General features: G+C 31.1%; 1 protein-coding gene and 1 non-coding gene across 2 annotated transcripts; both read left to right on the top strand.

Moving 5' to 3' along the window:
• The first annotated feature begins 1,724 nt into the window (after positions 1-1,724).
• LOC143537712 (ankyrin repeat domain-containing protein 2B-like) lies at positions 1,725-5,894 on the top strand. The gene is made up of 8 exons (XM_077031418.1): positions 1,725-1,737; positions 1,871-1,907; positions 3,144-3,274; positions 3,388-3,594; positions 4,411-4,728; positions 4,849-4,940; positions 5,580-5,720; positions 5,795-5,894. The coding sequence occupies exons 1-8, from the start codon at positions 1,729-1,731 to the stop codon at positions 5,892-5,894; spliced, it is 1,035 nt and encodes a 344-aa protein (XP_076887533.1). The 5' UTR covers positions 1,725-1,728.
• A 1,454-nt stretch (positions 5,895-7,348) lies between these two features.
• TRNAI-AAU (transfer RNA isoleucine (anticodon AAU)) lies at positions 7,349-7,422 on the top strand. Its single transcript has one exon. It is a non-coding gene; the product is annotated as a tRNA-Ile (tRNA).
• The last annotated feature ends 17,605 nt before the right edge of the window (positions 7,423-25,027 follow it).

The raw sequence follows: 25,027 nt of genomic DNA, 5'->3' as shown, positions 1-25,027 counted from the left end.
AATGATTTTAGAAACTCAAATCTTACATAAAACATGTTTATACAACTATTTAAACAAACTAGTAAACAAGAGTTCGGCTTCCGGGTTGGAGCTATTTACGGAATAACCGAGGCTAGTCTCTACAAACCCATAACCATGGAACTCAAAATGTAAAATAGAACTAAGATGAGCAGAAGTTAAACAAGTATAACAAGTTTGATAGTTAGATGCGGAAAATATATATAATCAAGGACTACTACGAGTCCTCCATGTAGCTTTGTCTTATGGGCCGGACACTTAACCGACCGAGACCGGAGAAATGCCCACAGAAGGTACAAAGGGTGCTATTATATATATGTTGTATAACAATCTTCAAGTATAAATAAGTGTTAACAAGTTGATTATAATGTAAGACTATGGTCAATTTGACTTTGGAAAGTCAAACTGCCAAAAAAATATGAAGAACACCTTTGAATGCTTGAGAATTGGAAGAGAAAGAGATGAATGAGCAAGGATTAATGAAGGGATAGGGGTGTATATATAGGGTGGGTTGAAAGAGTCAAGCATTGGGTGTGATATCAAGGTTTGCATGCAAGAGGGGTCAAGACAAGTCATAAAACAACAAAAAAAACAAAAAACAAAAAACAAAAATGGGGCTGCTGCTGACTGCTGCTGGTCAGCACGTCGGTTCGCGTCCGGAAGTTTGTTTTTGATGTATCTTGAGCGTTTTAAGTCCGTTTTCGAATCCGTAAAAGGGGTTTTTCAAATTAGACAAGCGGGAATGTTTTAGTAACATAAAATCCAATATTTTATATATTTGAAATGTTCGGGATATAAATCGGGTCGGTTTACAACATAAAAACAAATACAAAATAAATACCATTTGACCCGAAATCAAGGGATGTCACATAATGCACCATTGATGTTTGTTTGCCCGACCATGATCCTTTTAAACTTGAATGGTACGTGAAATGATCTAGATGACACTTACTAAATAGTGAAAGAAAATGAATTAGATAGATTTTTAAAAATCACTATTTTTTAAAAAAAAAGGCAAAAATGTAACGAATTGAGTATGTTTTCAGTTTGTGTATGCATGGTTGTGCATTATAGATTACAATGGAGTTTTGGTTCTGAGTTGACGTGGTGAATGGTGGGTTGGGATGGTGGTGCGGTGTTAATGATGGTGTAAAGTGTAGACATGATGACTAAATAAAAAGGAGGGTCTGTTGGGGTGGGTGGGGTGGGGTGTTCACGAATCACAACTATGAACAATAACTACTATGTAATAGTTTGTTTCTTTGATATATTATACAGTACTACATGCCTCCTTCCCACCTCCGAATAAGTAGTCCCTCAAGCCTCCAACGTGTTCCCACCACAGTTACTCTCACTCTCTTCCTGGCCTTTGATGTTAACAAACATTTGAGAGCGTGAGAGTTTTACCTTAGTTTCACAAGATTCATCTTCACCTAAAAATAATAATTAATTAATTAAAAAAATAACTTTTTTTAATCATTTTACTTGTAAAATTATTAAATAGCTTAAAGGGCTAATGCTAAGCCATTAAATGCTTAACATATATCTAAAATAAAATCGATCTCGTACAAGGCAATAACTCTAGAAACAAAATTGTGATTGGGCCTATTGAGCCCATGAGAAAAAACCTTGGATACATGTGGCCCACGTTTTCATCTTCACCAACTCAACATTTGTCGATCTGCTTTTGCTTTCACTTCATTCGACGACATGTCTAAGGTATAACCTCTCCGTATGCTTTTGGAATCTTATTTATCAATGATTTGCTAAATTGATTGTTTGATTCTTGAATCTTGATCCATTGGGTTTAATTTCACTCACTGATGATATTGGATTATTGGGTTTTTGTTAGGTGAATGAGAAAGATGCAGCTGCCAAACCTGAGACCGGTATGTCTTTGCTTCTTAATTATGCTAATTATTATGTTAATGTGATTACATGTGTTTAATAGTTACATAGTGATGAAGATAGATAGTCCATATTTTTTAATTATACAAACAAAGAAAATTGTTAATTTGTTGAATTAAATTATTAGCCTAGTCTTCTAATGAAATTGCTTGTTTCTTTAATCATTAATACATACTAGATTGACCTCACAAATTCTGTTTAATTAGGGCTTTTATGATCTTCTAGTTTGTTTTGTTGAGGTACTACTGACTTCCGACATGAGAACCTACAAGTATAAATTTTAGTTGCTTTCACTTCATTCTAAAGATTTCAACTTTAACTAAAACATTTGTGAGTGAGTTATGAATCACTTACGCTTACGTTTTCTTGAAAATATTTTCTCCATGATGCCAACCATCATAAGTGAGGTGCAATTTTTGTAGAAAGCGCTCCCAGCCCGCCACCAATTCTCGCACACAACATTTATCACAAACGAGACTCGAACCAGTGACCTCCCATAGAGAGTCACCGGGGTACTGCTAGAGCACTGCTTAATCATGCTAAGCATGCATGTAATAGCCTAATAGGTATAGATCACCCTTTTTCTTCTCAAGAAAATATTATGTTGTTTACCACTACTCGGAAAACTTCCCCCTAACTAATGGATTTGAGCCAAAGTTTAAAACTTTAAATCAATCATGAGTTTTGTACAATGAATCTATGGTCAAGATTCACTGGTTTATACCTTAACTTTAAGCTGTAGTCATAGTCATATATCTTAGTTTAAGTCTTTTGTATCAAATAGTTTGGGTTTTTTATATTCACCCGTGGCTGTTCACACATATCTTTTAAAGAAAGACGCCCCGGGCTCATATGTTTCTGTTGTTGTTTATGACTTTATGTAGGTACTTGGAACAAAGTAAATCATTCAAATTTTTAGGTTTTTTATTATAATTAGCTTTGGTGGTAATGATTTATCAAAATCCAAACAACGTTTTTCAAATATCGCTGGCCTATTCCAGTTCAACAAGAATCATCAGTATAAATGTTCACTGATCTCATAGTTAGGATGCTTTGAATTTGATTACAATACATTTAACACTGTTAAGTAGCTGTATATCATGACGTAAGCTTATTTATGTGGGTTCTTTTATCTGCTTTCTTCTGCCTTACTGAAAAGCAGCAACACATATGTGCTCTCAAAAACGTCTGTTTTAAATGTGTTTTTTCCCATGCAGAAGAGAAAACCAATCCATCCGTGAAGAAAACTTCCCCGGGATCAAGCTCTTCAGATGCACAACCTGCACCCGCTATGCCCTTCATGCCCGGAAATCCTTTTGACTTCTCATCTATGGCTGGTCTACTCAATGTATACTATGAGTTAAAAGAATTTAATTTGATTAATTATTATATCATAAAATTAGCTTGTAATCATATTAAAAGAATCTAGTGTACAGTCTTCAAATCAATGGTGATTTACAGGATCCAAGCATTAAGGAATTAGCAGAGCAAATATCAAAAGATCCGTCATTCAACAAGATGGCAGAGCAACTCCAACAGACTTTTCATGGTGGTGATGGCGGTTCCCCTCAGTTTGATACACAGCAATATTTTTCCACCATGCAGCAGGTTATGCAAAACCCTCAATTCATGACCATGGCCGAGAGTCTCGGTAATGCCATGATGCAGGTATTATTATTGTTGTTGTTGTTGTGATTAGAGTAATTTACTTGGATGATCCCTGCGGTTTGGTCCAAATTCTAGTTTTTCTTTCTATGCTTCAAAAAGTTACAAATATAGTCCCCGACCACCTAGTTTGCTTTCAAAAATGGTTTCTTGGTCAGATGAAATTACTATTTTGACCTTTTATTAATTACACTTTAACCCCTTAAACTTTTTTACTCTTAAAAACTACAATAATAATAATAATAATAATAATAATAAACAACAGGGGTTAAATTGTAATTTTTAAAAGAGTAAAATACCAAAGGGTTAAAGTGTAATTGACTAATTACTATACTAAAGGGTTAAAAGTGTAATTCGTATTGTAAGCGAACCAAACGCTTAGCGAATCGTTTGGCAGAAAATTTGTTTGCGTTATTCGTTTCATAAATAAATGAACATGAAGAAAGAATTCCATTCAATTAGTTAAATGAACGAACACGAACAGAAGTCCCGTTTGTTCAATTGTGTTTGTGAACGTTCGGTAATGTGCCTGGTAGATTCTTAATGAACAAACACGAACAAGGTCTCGTTTGATTCGGTTCGGTTCGTTTACAGCCCTAAGTGTGATTAATAAAAAATCGCAAAATAGTAATTTTACCCGATCCAGGGATCATTTATGAAAGTAATGTAGGTGGTTGGGGACGATATCCGTAACTTTTTGTACCATAGAGACGAAATCCATAATTTGGGCCAAACCACAAGCACCATTCGTGTAATTTACTCTTAGTTTTATTAAATCATCTTTAAACTTAAATTAGCATAATTTTATATTTTGTGCAGGATCCATCAATGTCTCAGACGCTTGAGAGTTTATCTGATCCTGCTCGAAAGGATCAGCTTGAAGAACAAATGGCACGCATCAAAGAAGATCCATCTTTGAAACCTATTTTAGAAGAGATAGAATCTGGTGGTCCGACGGCTATGATGAAGTATTGGAATGATCAAGAGGTTTTAAAGAAACTTGGTGAAGCCATGGGTCTTGCGGCTACTGAAGATGCTACTGCTTCCACTGGGAATCCAGTTGCAGATGAAGCTGAAGAAGATGCAAATGAGCAAGAATCTATCGTTCATCAGACTGCTAGTGTTGGTAACCTAGAGGTACATTAAAGTCCTTGTTAATATCTATTTCATTTAAGAATACATGTTATCTTTATGTTACAATAATGATGCTCATGCTAATTATTTAGTGTTGGTTTTATAAAATTTATAAATATTTAGGGTTTGAAGAAGGCATTAGTGTCTGGTGCTGATAAAGATGAAGAAGATTCAGAAGGAAGGACCGCATTACATTTTGCTTGCGGATATGGTGAAGTAAGATATGATTGTATCATGCGATTAAAGTTTTCTCAATATCTTGTCATATTAGTATATTACAAAAACTACATTACAATAGTTATATAATTTATTTGCTAAATCCGCTTAGAAGGTTGAATGCATTGAAATATTACACTGAATACATTTTATTTTTAACTAAAACTACAAATAAAAAAAACGTTACATACAAATGTACAATGGTTAAATTACAAAAAATTTGTCACATGTAAGTGATGTAACCGAAAATAATAAGATACCGAAACACGTTTTACAGTTTACACGGATCGATAACCATAAAAATGAATAATGATATTGGGACCGATGTTGTTCGGTTGGTATCGGTTCCGTACAAGTATCAGTATACCAAAAAGTATTGTACCCGGTATAGTTTACAATACCAAAAGATACTTTGTTTTGAATAGAACTTCGTTTCAATTAAGTTGCTCATGTTATTAGAGAAAAACCTTCACATTTAGTTTTTAAAATTAATGAGCTCAAGTTATTAGAAAAAACTCAAAGGATGAATGAAATTAAAACAAATAAGCATGAGGGGTCAAAATTTGAATGGTATTAACGCTATTCATCTGGTTACATTTTAATATTTTAGCAATAATGCAATTTTTTTATTAATTGTCGGTGAAATGCGCCCAAGTTCTCCTTGAGGCTGGGGCGAAGGTGGATGCATTAGACAAGAACAAGAACACCGCTCTTCATTATGCAGCGGGTTATGGAAGAAAAGAATGTGTTGCACTCCTGCTCGATAATGGTGCAGCCGTGTAAATATACATCGGCTACTAAATTATATTAGATTTTTGCTTTTGTGATTTTAATTTAAGTTTTATTGGTTTAGTACTTTGCAAAACATGGATGGAAAAACGCCTGTCGATGTTGCGAAACTGAATAACCAGAGTGATGTCCTGAAGTTGCTCGAGAAGGATGCGATTCTGTGAGCCGGGTTGAATGTACACTTGCAGACTAGTGTGTTTGTGTGTTAAAAGAAGTGAGAGTGATATGCTGGTTTTTTTACTGCATTTTGATGTGTTTAGTGAAGTTACATAATTGACTTTTGGTCAACTACGTGTGTACTTGGAAGTTATTGTTCCAGATGTTAAGTTAATTTGGTAAGTTAACATCTTTAAGTAAATTAGCTTCATCTTGTTTTTGCGAAAGAAATTTTGTATTTTTCATTAAGATTTATATATTTATGAATTTAACATTTATGCGAAGGCTATTCCATTAAATAACTAAGATCATCCACAACAACAAACTTCTACAAACCGTCACATCAGCGCACATAAGATTCCAAACTTTTATCAAAAACCTCTACTTTCTTTCACAACAACAAACCTTTACAAACCGTCACATCATCACCTATTCCTACAATTAATTTTATATTTAATCAAATAACATTTATAGCAAATTTAATTTTTATATTTCGTTATATATTAGAATATGCATTTAAAATAAATAGAATAGAAAATTATAAATAAGCATTAAGAAAAAAAAACAAAACATAGAAATAAAGCATACATCAACTTAAAATTAAATAGTAGATAGAATACGATCGGTCCATCATTAGAATATTCCTGTTTTGATTAAACACGGTTTCATCTATTTGCTCGTGAAATTCATCTAAAGATGTGCCCATTTTCATAAAAAAAGTTACTGCATTTGCTCGGTGACATTGTCGACAGTCGGTTAGTTTTACACTATGCATCTCACTCTTGTGTGTGTGTTGATTTATAGAACTTATTATATTATTTAATTTTTTTAAAACAAAAAAAAATGCACCTAACTGTTGTAATTTTAATTCAGAAAAGAATTTACTATTATTTTTTTTTTATAAAAGTGTTTGAAAAAGGTGGGATACTCTCTATAAAAAAAGACATGAATGTGAGATTGGGTCCATAATTCTTGTCTGCTACAAGTTGCAGGTAGAGGACTCATCACACAAAAATTGGCTCATCGGTGAAGTTTGCTTCCAACTTGTCTGCCCAGTGCCACGCACTTTCAAATCTTGGACGAAGAAGCCCGATGTGGATGCTCTAAGATTTAAGAGGTTGAGGTGTTATTTCCCAACCAGTTTTTATCAGCACTAAATTTATAGAACTGAAGAAAATTTACTTAAAAAGCAAATGTGCTTTTTTTTTCTTTATGATGCTAACATGAAGTTTTAAAAATTGTTGGATATACCCAATAGGACAAAAAGACCAAATCTAAACATAAAATAGGCCCAAGCCCCATAGCTGTATAAAATTATCTAAATGCTCAAAATATTAAGATTATTAATTTAATAAGGAGTATGTTAAAGTGCTTATTAAATATAGGCAAATCTCCCTATTCACATTTTGCGCCTTTTTTCAGTCATAGGATTACATGATATAAAAAACAAAGAACGCATGAAGGCCTATTAGCTCAGTTGGTTAGAGCGTCGTGCTAATAACGCGAAGGTCGCAGGTTCGAGACCTGCATGGGCCATCTTTGAACATTTTTATAATTTGTTTTTATAGGTGCGCCATACATATTCTGATTTTTCTAAATAAACTTGTAAAACCACTAGAGCCATCAGCCATGGGCTCAATTTTTTTCGAGGAATTAATTACAATAGAAAACCGTGTATAATAAAATATGTAGTTTACGATTTGGGGTTTACAGGTCATACAATTTTTGTTTCTTTATTGCTGAGATTTTCGTAATGTAATTTCAAATTAAATTCATTAAATCTAGTTAAACAAAAGAATAAAATTTAAGGGGATTTTATGTATTTTTTAGAAACTTTAATTCACACGCTCTCTAATGCTACACTCATATCTATATCAGTTTTCACCAAAACACTTAAATCCTTACCACTTTCAAATTGACAAAAGTTGTCCAACATCTTAGTACTTACTACCAGGCCAAATGTTATCCGGCCTTGTGGTAGCTGTAGAATTAAATAGACCTGATAACTTCGTATAAAACGTCGTGTGAGAATTTGACTCAAAAATGACTTACAAAGATGTGATTGTGTGCTACAAGTCATCATCAAACATACTATAAATAAATGAAGCTCGTGATTTTTGCAACATAGACAAGATGAATAACTTCTTAGAATTGATTCTTGAGTTCATAAAAAGTATAAATAACAAACGTAGGGTTTAAATGAGCCGGATCGTTCACGAACCATTGGCGGTTAACTTACTGAAAACTTACATTGAGCTGAGTCAAGCTTAGATGAGATTGAACCTTAGCTTAAATTATAGCTCCTTTAATAAATGAGACCAAGCCCAAGTTTCATATAATGAGTGAGTAATTGATCATGCATGATGCGAGTCTAAATGAACCTAATAATTTTAATTTATATCACAAATATTTATATACATAATAAGTATAGTTATACATAAAATTCTAATAAAATAAGTACAAAATATATGCTCTTTACGTATACAAAAGCATATCAATATAAACGCATAAATATAGTCATATATTAAAACCCTAAAAAAGGAAATATATACAAAACCGAAAAAACCAAAAAAGGAAATACACTAGTAAGAAACAATAAAAAAATAATTACAGAAAACGTTTCGGTATGTTATTTTATAGTTTCAACATGGCGTTTTATAGTTTCAAATTGTAATTTTATAGTTTAAATTGATTATTGATCCATAATTTACGGCTGTGTAAACAATTTTTGTCAAGAGAACAAAACGCAAAAACCAATATTCTTATAAACACCAATTACGGTCTAGTTCCATTTCTATATATAAAAAAAAAAAATATTTCTTTCAAAGAATGTATGCACTTATCATAACTTTCAATTTACCATTATAATTTATAACAATAGTATGATGTAACAAACACAACAAACATGTCATGGTGGACCATCTCTAGTTTGAAGGTCAATAAATAATGTGCACAATGAAAAGGTTTCACAACCAATTAGCATACAAACAAACCAACACCATGAGTGAAGTCTATCTTTAATAAAATGTAGTTTCTTTAGTGAAAAAAATAGATAACCGATCTACCAATTGTATAGTTGCATTTACTCATAGCAAAGTTATCTCTCGTTGAGAATGACCAGTTCATTCCCAACATCTTTAGAGTTATTGAAAACATAGGAATTTGGCTACGAATTTCTTCACATGAGCAAAGAAAAATTTCTTATTCACATTTCTTCTTAAAAAAAATAACCAACCCCCCCCCCCTCCCAAAAAGAAAAAAAAAACAAAGAAAAGAAAAAAACCACCACCACACTTATTTAAATGAGTATTACATACATTGACTAGCCAGCACGTCATAAATGTGTATGTTTTTTCTCTTTTCACAATAGATACACAGAAATAATTAAGGTGTAACCCTACAACATTAAAGATGTTATCGAAAATGCATATACACACTGTTAACACCTTAGCTAGTACATTGCTTTTAACATTCTTATATTGGATTCAAAACAATAGTAGGCTATATTTTTAGTCTGATTATCCAAATTAGCTTCAACTTTTATAATCATAAATTAAGTAACAACAATTAGCCACAAGTAGGGGCGTTCTTCGGGTTCGTTTTTTGGGTCGGGATCTTCGGGTTTCAAACTTTTAAATCTTGACCCGAAACCCAACCCAAATCTCTCATGGGTTTTTCGGTTTCAGGTAATTCGGGTTCGGGTTTTTTCGGGTTACTCGGGTTTCGAGTATTCTCGAAAACAAAACAAGAAAAATTTAAAAACGACAGTGCTAAATGTAAAACATATGCTTCTTTGCTCGTAACGCTAATAATCAAATAAGAAACTAAAATAACTTGATAAAACACTTTAAAAGAAGAGTAAAACTTACTCGAACCATAATCGTCTTCAGTAAAGCGTGATTTGGTTATTCGATTATGGTTGCTATTAGTAGTAAACGGAAAACATAATTAACAATAAACAATTGATCCATAAGAGTTGGAATGACAACAGTCTATTAGGGCCAGATTATGATAACGTTAGTGGCTAGAACTTAGCATATTATACCTAAAAATATATTAAATTTCAAAACTAAAAGTTTATTCGGGTTTTTCGGGTTGACCCGAAACTTATAAATCAAACCCGAGAACCAATCCGAATTACTATGGTTTGGCTTCGGGTTAGTCTTTTCTTGGGTTTGGGTTTTTCGGGTCGGGTTAGTTCGGGTTCGGTTACAGGTTTTCTTGGGTTGGGTTTCGGGTAAAAGTGATAGCCCTAACCACAGGTTAGTGAGGCCAACGTTTTGAGTGTAAAGGTTACACGGCCCGGAAATTTTTTAATTTTCACATTCATTAATTTTTATGTGCATCTTCCAAAGAGCTAAATTTTTAACACAAATGGTTCTAGAAAAAAGGAATTTGTTACTAGACATAGACTTTTTAATTTATGAGACAATATTAATACTAAAGTTATATAATGTTTTGAAATGTTGCTCTAGAATTTTTTTTTTAAAAAGTAGTGAGTTGGGTTGGATTGGTAAAGGAATTAAATGGGTATGCTGACAATTGCTTTAGTCTGATATCTATCATTAACGCATCATTGCCCTTTCTATATCGTGGGGCCCTCTGTCATATCAACCACTGACATCTTTACACGTACACGACATCATAAATGCCGCTGAATATTGTCTTTTCTATACCTGCATTTACTTCTATCACGTGCTCACCAGCCCCCACCATAACAAACACAACACCATCTTTTCCTTTCTTCTTTAAACTATATTTAGATTAGATGCTTTCAAATAGAATAAAAATATTATTGTTATGGTTATGTTTTTCAAAAGAAATATATAGATTTCCCATCTTTTTTTAATAACTAATAAAGCCCGGTTACCTGGGTATATTTCTTAGTAAAAGGCTATTCACGTTTGTAATTGCTAAAAGCGCTGTTCACCTGGCCCGTAATTAATTTTAGGGAAAACTCACCGATTGAAGGACCATTATGATAAAACCTTTTGCTCACACAAGCCATTGTCATTACAAGACTCGAATCGACGGCATTCCCTAGAGAAAGTCACCGGGATACCACTAGAATGTCGCTTCTTTGGTATGTATTCCCACCTACACTTTAAATATGTTCTTACACACAAAAAAAAAACAAAACAAAAAAACAATTTCTAAAACAAAATATAAAAAAGCATGTCAATATTGGTATATTCGACATTTGAAAAAGGAGAAAGAAAGTAAAGGTGCACCTAAATTGGGCGTTGGTGTGATTAGGTATAAATCATGTTGGATCAATGATTTTAGGTTGAGGGAGGGATTAAATTTGATAAATATAAATTTATATTTGTGATTTCAATAATTACTCAAATAATAATGGCTCTCAATAATTTATGACTCTTAACATTAAAAAAAGCAACTTCTAATGCCCAATGATTTACAGTATTTCTAGTCAATGTTTCACAAATGAGTCCTTTCTTTTAGCCTTACACCCCTATCATGTATAACACATTTTAATTATGTAAATGATCCTATAATTTGTCAAAAGTAAAAGGTTGATCCATAACATTCAGTTAATTAGTAACAGTTAATTAAAAGATCTAACACTAACGTATGTTATTTTTAACATGAAACAAGAGGGTATTTTAGGTATTCTTAGCATTGCTATTATTTAGTTCTTTTAAAGTAATTCAAAAAAGAATACAAAATAAATTAAAAGACATTTATTATGCTATATTTATTTAAAATTTTATCTCACAACTCTTTTAATTAATCATCATCTCCTTCAAAAAATGTTAAAAAACACAAGATGTAAAAAAACATTTATATACTATTATACTGTTTCAATCTCTTTATGAAACATATAAATAAACACTCTTTTGAAAGAATGCACGACAATGTGTGTATCTTCTTCAGGAATTAAATTCTTGGTAGTAAATTGATGTGTTGTTGATTCCATTAGCCAATACAAATTTTTTGTTTTCATTTTACTTTCTAACATGCATTTCAGTTTTAGATTATGTTCGTTCGTAAGGAGTTAGGAAAAAAACTTTTATGTTGTTTTATTTCTTAAGTACACTTCACATTGAAATTAGTTTTTATATAGTTGCGTAAAGATAACTTTTGTTGTAATTTCCGTCAAACAACTGTTTCTTTGTATTTGTACTCTTTTGATCTTCTTGCACCTTGCAAGTGTTCCTTTTCTTTTAGTTAATTTGGCCTCTAAAAATAATAAAAGTTGCCTATTTCTTTTTCGTGACTAAGAGCATTCCTAACCCGTTCCTCATCTTTATCGCTATAATTACACTAAAAAAACACTACATTTCTCTCATCTGTTTAATTAAATAATATTTTTTAATATTTGTATCATTACAGTTTTCTCTCTCGTTTACTCACAATTAATTCAACAAATAATAGAAAATAAATAGAGGCAAACAAAGTTTTCTTAAATTTAAAAAATCATTATATTTTTCTCTCCACCCTATAATTTACACTCATAACCCATCCTATAATTTGCAAATTCCCCTTACATAATTTTAGGGGATTGATTGAGAATGCTCTAATGCATTGTATAGGAGCGGATGCATAAATATTATGGAGAGAATTAATATATAATTAATAAAGATGAAGATGAATACGGTGTTTGTGTAAGTGCAATTAAATTAATAAAATAGCATATGATAACAATTAATATTTTATATAAAAACTAAGAAATAAAAACAACTATTTTGATAAATATTTTTTTCAAATTACTTATCTTGATGAATTTTTTTTTTTACCAACACTCTTTTAAAAGAAAAAAAAAAAGAATGGCATTGTCTATTAACTTTTATTTAGTTTGTGAAATAACAAGTATATATAACACACGTCTTTTCAGTTATCATGCTTATTTTAACTTTTATAGGAGATGAATTGACTAATTACACTAAAAATCAGTATAATTTCTTTCTCATGTTTAATTAAATAATATTTTTTATATCTTTATCATTATCTTTTCTCTCTCATTCACTCACAACCACTTTCAGAAAATATTAAAAAAAGTATACAATGTGAACAGAAAAACCCCAAATTTAACTTTCTCATATAATATTTTGTCTTCACTCTACTTACAACCACTCATAATTATACCATACAATTTACAAAATTCTCTCATAAAAAGGGAATAGGCTCTAAGAGAGTTTTGAGATAAAACTTTGAAATAATAAATAATATAAAAAGCGTCTTATGATTTATCTTGTAATAATTTTTAAAGGATATTAAAATATATAAATAAAAATAATATTAAAGAATAACAAAAATACTTTTATGTGCAAGGCACGTGAAGTATTTTACTATTAAAATAAACAAACTTTTATGTTAAAACTCATAGGTGTTAAATAAAACCACATATTGCTACTTCTCAAAGTGACTTTTAGTTTTGACAAATAACATAGACTGTTCTTGTAGTTAGCTCTTTCTTTTTCGTTTGATCAGTCAGAATTATAATATGAAATCTAAGGAATTAAATGTTTGGTAGTCAATTAAAAGACTGTGATGTCTTGAGAGCTTGACCTAGTGGTAAGAGGTATGTTCTTCTTTCGTAGAGACGTATGCTCGATTCTTATTTGAGACAATTCGAAGAACATCTGGATGAAGGGACGTATCAAGGCTTTAATCCCGAGTTCGAACCCGACAGAGGACGATGGTTTACGGATTTCATCCGTAATTTGGCGTTTAAAAATAAAAATAAAAAAAGAACGGGATAGAAATTGTTCTTTTAAAATAAACTTACTAACTAAATATGTTAATTATATAAAAAGCACCGCATATTCTAATTCTTGTACAAGGCCATGCTAAGTATTAATGTGATAAGAAAGATTTAGAAATCTTAAGGGTCCATCTGTAAGAAAAATTAAGTTTGTGTATTAAAATTGTGTAACTTGTCAAACCTTAGGGACGGAAATCACACAAATAAAATTATTGTTACATGAAAAGAAAATATGAAAAACTTCCCCTAGTTAGACTTCGATTTAGGACCATAAATTGTAGGGGTGAGCAGAAAATCGAATTAACCGAATCGAAACCGAATTAACCGAAAAAACCAAACCGAAACATTAACCAACGGTTAATTTTTTGTTCGTTTGAAAAACCAAAATTTCGGTTTCGATTCGGTTATTCATTTTTAGAAAACCGAAAAAAACCGAAACGAACCGATTGATGATGATAGAAATTATCAAGATGATGAGGAATGAACTAAACTTTTAAGATAAATAAATAAGATGATAAATGAAAATCGAGACTAAATTTTTAATGTTTTTTAATTTTTAAACTCTATTTAGCAACTTGTATTCGTATAGTTCCACTTGACGCGTGCTTATTTTTGTTTTTTGAAATCAATATATATATGATCTGTGGTACTCTAACACGTTCTTATACAGGCTTAAAATATGCATTTTCATTTTTTAATTTTTTTCGGCAATGTCAACACATAATTGAAAAAAAATCCGAAACTAACCGAACCAAAACCGAAATTAACCGGAAAACCGAAAACCGAAAAACCGAAAACCGAACGGTTTGCATTTTCAAATAACCGATTACTTTGGTTTCGGTTTGGGTTTCGCCTAATAACCGAACCGAACCGTGCTCAGCCCTAATAAATTGGTTGTGCCACTAACAAATAGTGGATTAAAATTTCGATTTAGAACCAGAAAACCGCTTTGAGATAACTACTTTTAAGTCAAAGAAAAAAACATTATATACACTAGTGGCTTTGAGGAGGTGTGAGGAGGGCGACCACTCCCGGTCTAATCACCCCACTGGGCCCGAAATTTTATTATTATTTAATATATACACATATTATTTTGAAGAAAATATGTATTCTTAATGTTAAAACCCAATTATTAGTTTGAGTTGAAGAAGGTAACGGTGGTTTGAGTTTATGAATTATGATGAGAAGACAAGCACAATGAAGGGTGTAGTTTGAACATTCCATAAATAGTTAAATTACATGTGAAAATTTAAAAACATCATTAGCTGAGTTTCTGAAATTACATCTGACCCCCTGAGAATGAAAGGTGAACACACAACAAGCAAAAGAAACTGTAAATAAGAAAATAGACAAAGATGTTGCTTCAATCACCTCAAATAAAAATAAATGAAAGAGACAATTTAGTTTCCAATAATCCAGATTGTCACCTAATCATTGAAATCTATTTGATTATTTAATAATTTATTAGAAAATAGTTACATAAAAAATTTTAATAATCAATAATTTTTCATGTTTGGAATCGATTCATTTTCATTTTTTAATATTTATTTTTTGGATTTTAATTAATTTAATAATATATTTAGGGTTTGATAATAAAAGAGTTTCACGAATAAATGAGATGTTATAACCCGGTTTAAAAGTTATCTGGGTTTGGTGAGACCCGAGACCCGCTTATTTTTTAGTATAAAATTATTCTTAATTATAAATAATATCTTTTTTTTAAAAAAAATCAAATATTAATTTTTAGTATATCCCTATTTTATAGGATTTTCACAACAAATATTTAGTTAGATTAATTTTTTATTTAATGAGATGTTATAACCTGTTTAAGAGTTATCTGGGTTTGGTGAGACTCATACCCATAAATTCGGGTCAAATGCATGAGAAGCCTTCATTTACAAATAAAGCAATCTGATAACTTGAGAGAATTTAGAGAGCAAACAAAGAGCTTTTATAGGTTTCGTTTATATATATTACTAGATTTTATCCCCTGTATTACGGGGGTTGTTTTACATTATTTGTTTTTAATATATATATATTTGGATTTTAATTTTATTTATTGTAAGAAAGTTAATAATTAATATACTTGAGATTTGATGATAAAATAGTTTCACAAATAAATGATATGTTATAATCCGGTTTAAAAGCAATCTGGGTTTGGTGATACTCATTACCCGTTTATTTTCTTTATTATAAAATTGTTTATTAATTATAAATAATATATTTTTTTAATTAAAATAGGATATTAATTTTTAGTCTATCACTATTTTATAGGATTTTCATATCAAATATTTGATGACATTAATTTTTAATATAATGAGATATTATAACCTGTTTAAGAGCTATCTGAGTTTGATGAGATCTTTACCCGTGAATTCGGGTCAAATGCGTGAGAAGTCTTCATTTACAAATAAAACAATCTGATGGCTTGAGAGAATGGTTGTTTTACATTTTTCGTTTTTTAATATTTATTTTTTGGATTTTAATTTTCTTTATTGTAAGAAAGTTAATAATATACTTAGGGTTTGATGATGAAAGGGTTTTATAAATAAATGATATTTATAACCCGTTTAAAAGCTAGTTGGATTTGGTAACTCATGACCCGTTTATGTTTTTTACTATAAAATTGTTTATTAGTTATAAATAATATATTTTTCTTTTTAAATTGGATATTAAATTTTAGTATATTCCTATTTTATAGGATTTTCATATCAAATAATTGGTAAGATTAATTTTTAATTTATTGAGATGTTATAACCCGTTTAAGAGCTATCTGATTTTGCTAAGACCCATATCCATGAATTTGGGTTAAATCAATGAGAGGCCTCTATTTAAAAATCAAGCAATCTGGTGGTTTCCATAAAATGTGGGAGCGACTAAATCGCAACACGTAGGATTTTAAGGGTTTAATTTATATATATTATAAATATATAGATCTTACTTGCAAAGTTTGCTACAAGTTTCTCGCAATTGTGTATTAATTATTGAAAGAAAACACTAATAATAATGAAACCACACTTTGCTACAAAAACTACTGTCGCAAATTTGCTACGGCTTTTTTTTCCTCAAAGTTTGCTAAAACTTGATTTGCCACGGTTTTTTTTTTCCTCAAACGTACTTTGTCAGAAGATTGTGGGTATGGGCTATTTGCCACAAGTTTGCTACAAAAATTTTTGTCGCAAATTATCCTGTTTTCTAGTAGTGTACACAACCAATTAAGAACAAATTTGCCCCTCACATGAGAGGCGCGTTGATGGCTTTAGCGAACAAAGTTAATATGGTTAGTTAGGTCGGGTTTAATTACTGCAAGTGAAAACAAAGCTATTAGACGAAAACTACAAATTTAAAATTATCAAACTAAAACTGCAGATTTAGTCCAACAACAAGGACAAAAACTACAGTTCTCTCCATTTATAATCTTAACGATGAGTATAAACTCACATTAATGCGGTACATATACTGTAACCTCTAAAATAACTTTTCTTGAATGGTTATTGTCGTTAAAATCAATAATAATTAATGTTAAAAATGAAATAAATTAAAGCTTAATCATCATGCATAAGTTAGTTATTTTCGTTCATTCACATAATCTTTTACATATTTCACCAAATATCATTCTTTTATTAGTGAATATACAATAATAACTAAAAAGTTCTCTATGTTGAATAAAAGTTCAAAGGAGATGGTATTTCGTACGAGCCTTGAGGATGTAGGTTCAAAAAATTGGTTTACAAGTCAAAGAATCTCCACACCTAACCCTCCACCCCCAACCCAACCCAACCCCTCTATATATACTCATATAAAGCCTTAGGGTTTTCATATACTTTCTTCTCTCCTCTCTATCCTCTCTATATGTGTATACACACACATCATGTTCATGAGAAGAAGATAGGTAGCGGTTTGTGGAGAATGGTGGCTGGCTCGATGTATTCATCTTCTCAAACATGTACATGGCATAAGATAACAACATCGGACCAGGCTTCATTCCTCTCAAACCTCTCCTTTCATATGACCTTTAAAATACTTATTTTGTCCTTTATCCATCAATCTTTCATAAGATAATAACATCAATCTCTGTATATTTTGTTTTTTTAGGGTTTTTACACACACAGAGAGAGAGAGAGAGAGACTTTTGATGATTTTGACTTTTGATGATTAGTTCGGATCCAAGAATCATACAAGATTTCTTGATTTGGACAGGTTTTAGTTCCAAAAATGGTCATTTTCTAATCATCAAATTTAATTCCATTGTAGGGATTTCAAGTTTTTTTGAACATCAAGATATTAGCTTTGAAGATGATATTTGGATAATCTGAACAAGAATGCACACAGCTTTCATAACTGTCACATGGAGACACAATCACCCTCAGTCAAACCACCTTTTTGGTGTCTTGTCTAAAACTTTGTAAAAATTTTGACTTTGTAAATGCATTAAAGTTTTTTGTTGACTTTTCTTCTCTTAAAGTTTGAAACTTTTATGAAAAACGGGAATATATTAATCATATGTAAATAATAATAAATACAGCTTGATAAACAAAAACCAGCTCTATAAAAATAGAATAGGACAAACAAAAAAATCAAACACCAAAACTGAAAAAAAAAAAACGATCAAAAAACAATAACAGCCAGCAAACCTAAAAGGTTGTCTTTCTGTGTGTATATATATTATATATATATATATATAGGGGAGGAATATTTTGAGAACCATGTTGAGTTTTAAGAACTCAATTCTATGCCACACATTTAATTAAATGAATGAGAATATGTGGTTGAGATTAAATCTGGCAAAAAAGTCAAAGTAGGAGAGAGAATAAATATGTAAGTGGTTACACTAACTTTTACATCCGTTACACATGTGTAAAAAGTCGACTCGGTGCGTAAAAAATTCTGTAATTTTTTTACGTGTATGTAACTTACATATATTACGCATGTGTAAAAAAAAATTCGAAAAAAAAAAATCGTTACGCTGAGTTCTTTCGAGTTCTTAAAACTCAAAGGGGTTCTTAATTGAAATCTCCCCTATATATATATATATATGCAAGTAGGGGCAGCAATTATTGACATGACCCAAACCTGACACTAAAAAAATACAGGTTTTTGATCGACCAACATGACCCGTTTCTAAAAAACGGGCGTGTTGGGGTCGACTAGCATGGTCGTTTAAAAAGGGGTTGGGTTCTTGTTGATCCGTTAGCCCGTATAAAAAACGGGTTGACCCATTAACCCATTTAAGTATTTAAAAGAATCTTTTATATCTATAATTTTATTTGTAACTAGTTTGAGACTCGTCTATTATACGGGTATTTCTTGAAAATACAATATTTAATAAATAATCGATATACAAGAAACAATAAAGCTATTAAACACTATTAATACACAGTCGTTGTACAATAGTCTTTAAAACAACTTTAGTAAAAGATTATTATAAATATCAAATACTTGAAAAAATAGGAAGTAAATATTAAATGAACAAATTTTAAGCGTAAATTTTAAGAATGGTAAATATTATTTTTACTATTATAAATTTACGAAAAATTGTGAGATTCTTATCTTCATAGAAGATTTAATCGGAAAGTAAGAAGTTTCAAACTTTCTATTAAATATCATTTCCAACCAGTATTTGGGTGTTTTTGCTTGAGCTGTACGAGATGAAAGTCTTATATACAGTTCTCGAGGGGGGGGGGGGGATCACACCTATCTCAATAAAGTTTATGATTGGTTTAAAGAACGTTTCGAGATTCAGGCGATTGTAGATGATATAACTAGTAAATATGTTTAATGTGAGAGTGACAAGTGGCAAAACTTGTAACTTTTTATTAAATAGTATAGATATAGATTTTTCTGTTTTCCATTTTTCTAAAGTTACACTTATAACCTTCAATTCATTTTAATAAAAAAATATTCATATTGCTCATTTACTCTACCGACTCTAAGTTATATTAATTTTGTTTTTAATGTTTTTTTAATAAATGAGTTAAACAGGTTATGTTCGGGTTAACCCGAAATTGTGTGTGTGCGGATTACGGTTGAAATCTTTAACACAAATAATAATACAGGTCGGTTCAGATTACATATTTCAACCTGTCAACCCGATACGAATAAAACTCTACACGCATGTACTTACGTGCAATTCTATTTTGAAAACAAATAAATAACACGTAACTAAAAGTCATTAATATTGATTGAAGCATTAAATTTAATTTCTTTCTTCTTCTCTCTCTCTCTTTTTCCTTTAAATATCAATTCATACAGCCTTTCCTAGATGATTCTTGTTAACTTAAGAAACTAAAAGTAACATGTGTAGTGACAGACATATTAAATAAAGTTTAGTCACATTTTTATAAAATGTGGTTTATATTTTAAATTAATTAAGGTTATTGTTTTGAATAACTGTTAGCTTTATATTTCAACATTTTTGTTATTAAAATTAATAAGGAAGGGGTCATTTCGATTAATGTAGAATAATATTCTTCCTCGGACTATGTCTATATTAATATTGAATACCGACCCTATTACTTCACCTTCTTGATCAGTTTGGATGGCTTCAGAATAGGTCAATAGGTCACTAAAGTAGGTTTGTTTATTTTTCCAACTGAGAGCGAACAAGTAAACAACACTTTCGGTTTTTTCAAAGCTACAAATTATTATTTTCTAGTTTGAGATGAAAATTAAAAAGATTGAATTTGCAATTTATTTTTTTACCACTGAAAAAAAATAAAAAATATTTAGAGGGTTTTTATATTTTTTTATAGTTTATAATTTATTTTGTATCAGCATGAAAGTTTTAGTCATTTAAATAGAAAATTAACTTAAAAATGTAAAAAAAAAAATCATTTCTAACGTAGTGCATGTAGTTGTAGGAAATATTGGTTTCTCAATGGAGACAAAAATTTAATCAATGGAGACTCAAGTTTAATCATCATAAACAACATTTTGTAGAGGGTATGGGTGTCTCAATGAAAGAAGACTGAAATCTTTGTGATATTTAGTTCGATCCTGATGGCGTCCGGATTTTACCACCAGTAGGCCTCCGAGCAGCTGGGTTTTTCTTAGAACTGGAGATAACTTGGAGGCACTTAAGGGCTCCGCACGGCTAGGTTGAGCCAGCTTGCGATGGCCTGTTGTCATTAGATCACCCCGTACAAAATACCTACACAATTCTCTGTTTGTTGACAGTTAAAAAAATAAATATAAGTTGGTGCTTTTACCGAAGTGACAACAAATTACAAATCAAAGTGTGGAAATGACAAAACTTACAAAACCATATTTTCACACTTTAAATTAGGTGCATGAGCCTTTCTTTTTTTAAGTAAAAAAAACTTATAAAATTTTGGTAATAATGTCAATTTGGATAATAGAATTCGATTTGCTTTTTTTTTTTAACAAGTCAGCATGAATCAGGAAAAGAACGTACATAATATTATTATATAATATTATTAGAACATACACAACGGACACCAGTCCTCAAGGTCCCGAAGGATGCATGCGAATGAGCAAGGAGGCAAACTCCACCGATGTGGAGCAAAGTCCGGTTGGTTGAGTTTGTGCAGTCTGACAAGCAAGCGGACTTTGAGGTGGGCCCAGTCTCCAACGGCTAGCTCATTATTATAAAACAAAAAATTAAGGGAAATTACAAACCCCATAAATACACACTCCAACCTACTTCAAATTTATACCCACAATATTTTTCTCTAAAATCACCCCTATGAACTTAAAAAGTGAGCTAGTCAATAAGAAAACCCGCAATCTCGGTCTCTACTTGTTATTCCTTCTACGATTGAATCTCATATAACTAATGTCGCCACGAGCTTTTTACTAGGAGTTGGTTTCCGGTGACGTCCATAATATGTACTTGTTGTGGAAGCAATAACAAGGGTCTAAGTTATGCAACATTTTATTTTCTTATTTATGTAACATTATTTTAAATTTTTTATTAGTTAATGTATGATTTATTTTTATGTTTAATGTACTTTTTTTTCTTTAATTTTAGATATCTATTTATTTTAAATACACATTCTAATATTTTAATATATACAAAATATAAATTAAAACTGTTTTTAATGATTAAATAATAAGATTAATTGCATAATTAGGTGGTGATGTAACGGTTCGTGAAGTGTTAATGTTGTGAAAAAAAAAGACTTCTAAAAAAAGTTTGGAATAAAATGTGAAGATTTGTGTTTTAGGTACTCCTACAAATATTATAGTTGTGATGTGTACGGATGTTGACTGTAACCCATCTGCATGCTTTTCTATCTTTCTTCTTCACTAATATAAAGCCAAAACCAGTTGTCAAAGATTTCATCTAAAAAATTCAATGCTGGAAGAAAACTATTCAAGTTTCAAGTTTTATGGCACTTAATGAGTTAATGTATATTTATGCACATTGATTATTAGTTTACTATTATTAATATTTATTTGACATATCATATTTGAATCATGAAGAAAATAATGATGATTAATAAATGCAACTACGGTATATATCAGTTACAAATGCCTTTAGAAAGTAGGCTAAAATTAATTTTTTGATTTTCTTTTTGGAAGTACAAAATTTAACTAATGCAAACTTTTATGTTTGTTTTGTATTCTATTGTTTTTTTTTAATATTAATTAAGGGGTAAGTGTATAAAATGGTATTCAACTTACGACCATTTTCATACATTCATAAAAGTCAAGCATTAACAAAGTAACATCACTGATGGACATATGTCGGTCGATATTTCCAACGAATCAACAGCGAGTACCATAGAAAAGTGTAAAATATAATCATCCTTGAGCAATCCCTTGTTGATTACGGATGGATCACAAGGAATTGCTTAACCCAGTATAGGCTTTTACCTGGGGTACCAATTCCATCCAAGGAATTGCCTAACCCGGAAAAGGCTTTTACCTGGGATACTAATGACACTTTAGTCCATTACTAAATGATCTTGACCGGTACCTGTTTTGACACTGAGAATGGTTTGTGATATTGTAAATGATTAATCTTGTTTTGGATTTTCGGTTTTTGACTGGTTTGATTTGGTTTCGATTTGACAAAAAATAAAACCGAAGGGGTAAACACCCCTAGATTGAGTGGTATCACACTACCAAAGGTTAGTGAGACGATTGGTGACCGTTACCTTGTTGCCCAAAGTTGTAAATGTGATCTTTATCTGTTTAGAGAAACGTTCATAGTGAAGAGAAACCATCGGGTTCTAGGCCAAATCAGTTTGGGTTGGGGTCAACAAAACTTGGAACTGTTTTAGCCAAACCAGGTCAGGCTGGAAAGTGGAAACGCGTTCTGAGGGAGACAAGATAGGTTCAGACAGTTTGAAAAGTTTTAACTCGTTCGAGTCAGGTTTGACCGGTTCAAACAGGTTTCAATGTACAACCCGATTTCAACCGTATGGGTTGGGTCAGTTCCAAACAAGTTTCAAAACTGATACCGGTTTCAGGTTACAAACCGGTTCTGTTACTAAACAGTGTTTTTTTTCACCTCACCCGCAACGCAACAGCACCATTTTCCACCACCCATTAGAGGTGTACGAACTGGATTTTCCTTTACCTATTCCGGTTTGGGTCAACAAAAGTCAAAACCAGTGATTTCCTAAACCAATTCCCGTTCCAAACCAGTTTCCAAGTGAAAATCAATATGTATGGTTCCAGACTAGTTCCAGTGCAGTTACAGCTTAACTGGCTTCAAATATAGAATGCAATGGGCCTTAAACCGAATAGATAATCCTGGAACGAGATGGGCTTACACTTTCAATGATAAGAATCAGATGCAGATCAGATATCAAAATGAACGAGACAGTGACCCAACTTAGGATGAAATTGAATAATTAGTTTATAACATAATAAACCCATAAATGTTATATATACCCCAAGTATTATAATATGATACATATACTACAGCTTCAAGCAAAAAGGATTATATATACTGACTATAATAAAAAACAAAGAATCATACTTGCAGCAGGAGTTCAAGGATCAACAGGAAAAACCTTCTCAAGAAAATTGATGAACCGGTTGGAATAGAATTTTGGATCAGCGACGGATATTGACATCGGATCATACCGAACCGATTTACACGCATGCTCTATTTTCTTTCGCATGCTATAGTCTTGTAGTATATCTATTATGCCCAGATATAGAACAACATCATATACTTCAAATAGTTCCACTTCTGCTGAATCTGAAACATCCTGTGAAACCTTGCGGTTTGCCTGAGCTGGCATGTTCACACCTAACTGCACTCTTAATCTGAAAAAAATAATAAAAATGAGTATCCCACGAAAACTTCCTATTCAAAATCAAATTATAACTTTCTTTTGTGACCATGAGATCCCGTTAGCGAAAACTCACAGGCCCCCACCAATACCCTGCTAGCCGGCGGAACCACGTACAGTGCGGTGGAAAATTCAAGGGGTTAAGACAGGGAATCGGTAAAAGTTGGATTCGAACCTAAAAATAAGCTTGTTTAATAAACCAGCCCAAGCTTCACTTATCAAACATGAGGTAGCTCGCGAGCCTAAACGAGCCCACTATTTATATATTTTGTATTTAATATAATTTATATATTATTTATTATAATATACAAATTACAAAACAATGATAAAAGTAGCAAAATAATATCTATTACTTACATAAAAAAGTATTGCTTATATATATATATATATATATATATATATATATATATATATAAAATGAAAACCCATTTGAGTTGTGAAAACCCGTGAAAACCCTATGTAACATCGTTTTTTTTTTTGTTACATGTAATGTATGTTGTAACATTTAATACAAAACATCGAAACATCAAAAAAAAAAATGTTTTGCTATTTTTTAACATTTTTTTACTAATTTTTTATATATGTTTTCAGGAGAGAGAAAAAGTTATATTTATATTTACATTTTTTATTCACTTTAATTGTGGACCACAAGATTTAAACATTAATTAAAAACATATGGTTGAGAATGGGTTTCTAGAGTTTTCACAACTCAAGTGGGTTTTCATTTTATACTTAGCCTATATATATATATATATATATATATATAGGGGAGATTTCAAATGAGAACCACTTTGAGTTTTAAGAACTCGAAAGAACTCAGTGTAACAATTTTTTTTTAGAATTATTTTTACACATGCGTAATATATGTAGGTTACATACACGTAAAAAATATTACAGAATTTTTTACGCACCGAGTCGACTTTTTTACATATGTGTAACGGACATAAAAGTTAGTGTAACCACTTACATCTTTATTCTCTCTCCTACTTTGACTTTTTTACCATATTTAATCTCAACCACATATTCCAATCCATTTAATTAAATGTGTGGCCTAGAATGGAGTTCTTAAGTTCTTAAAACGTAACATGGTTCTCAAAAGATCCCTCCCCTATATATATATATATATATTAATAAAAATACAAGT

The sequence above is a fragment of the Bidens hawaiensis genome, unplaced genomic scaffold (genome assembly GCF_021521415.1).
Source record: "Bidens hawaiensis isolate Kalapana, Puna unplaced genomic scaffold, B.hawaiensis_p1.1 tig00011311_1, whole genome shotgun sequence".
NCBI lineage: Eukaryota > Viridiplantae > Streptophyta > Magnoliopsida > Asterales > Asteraceae > Bidens > Bidens hawaiensis.
The sequence above is the reverse complement of the archived record's forward strand: the minus strand, read 5'-3'. Positions and strand labels throughout refer to the sequence as shown.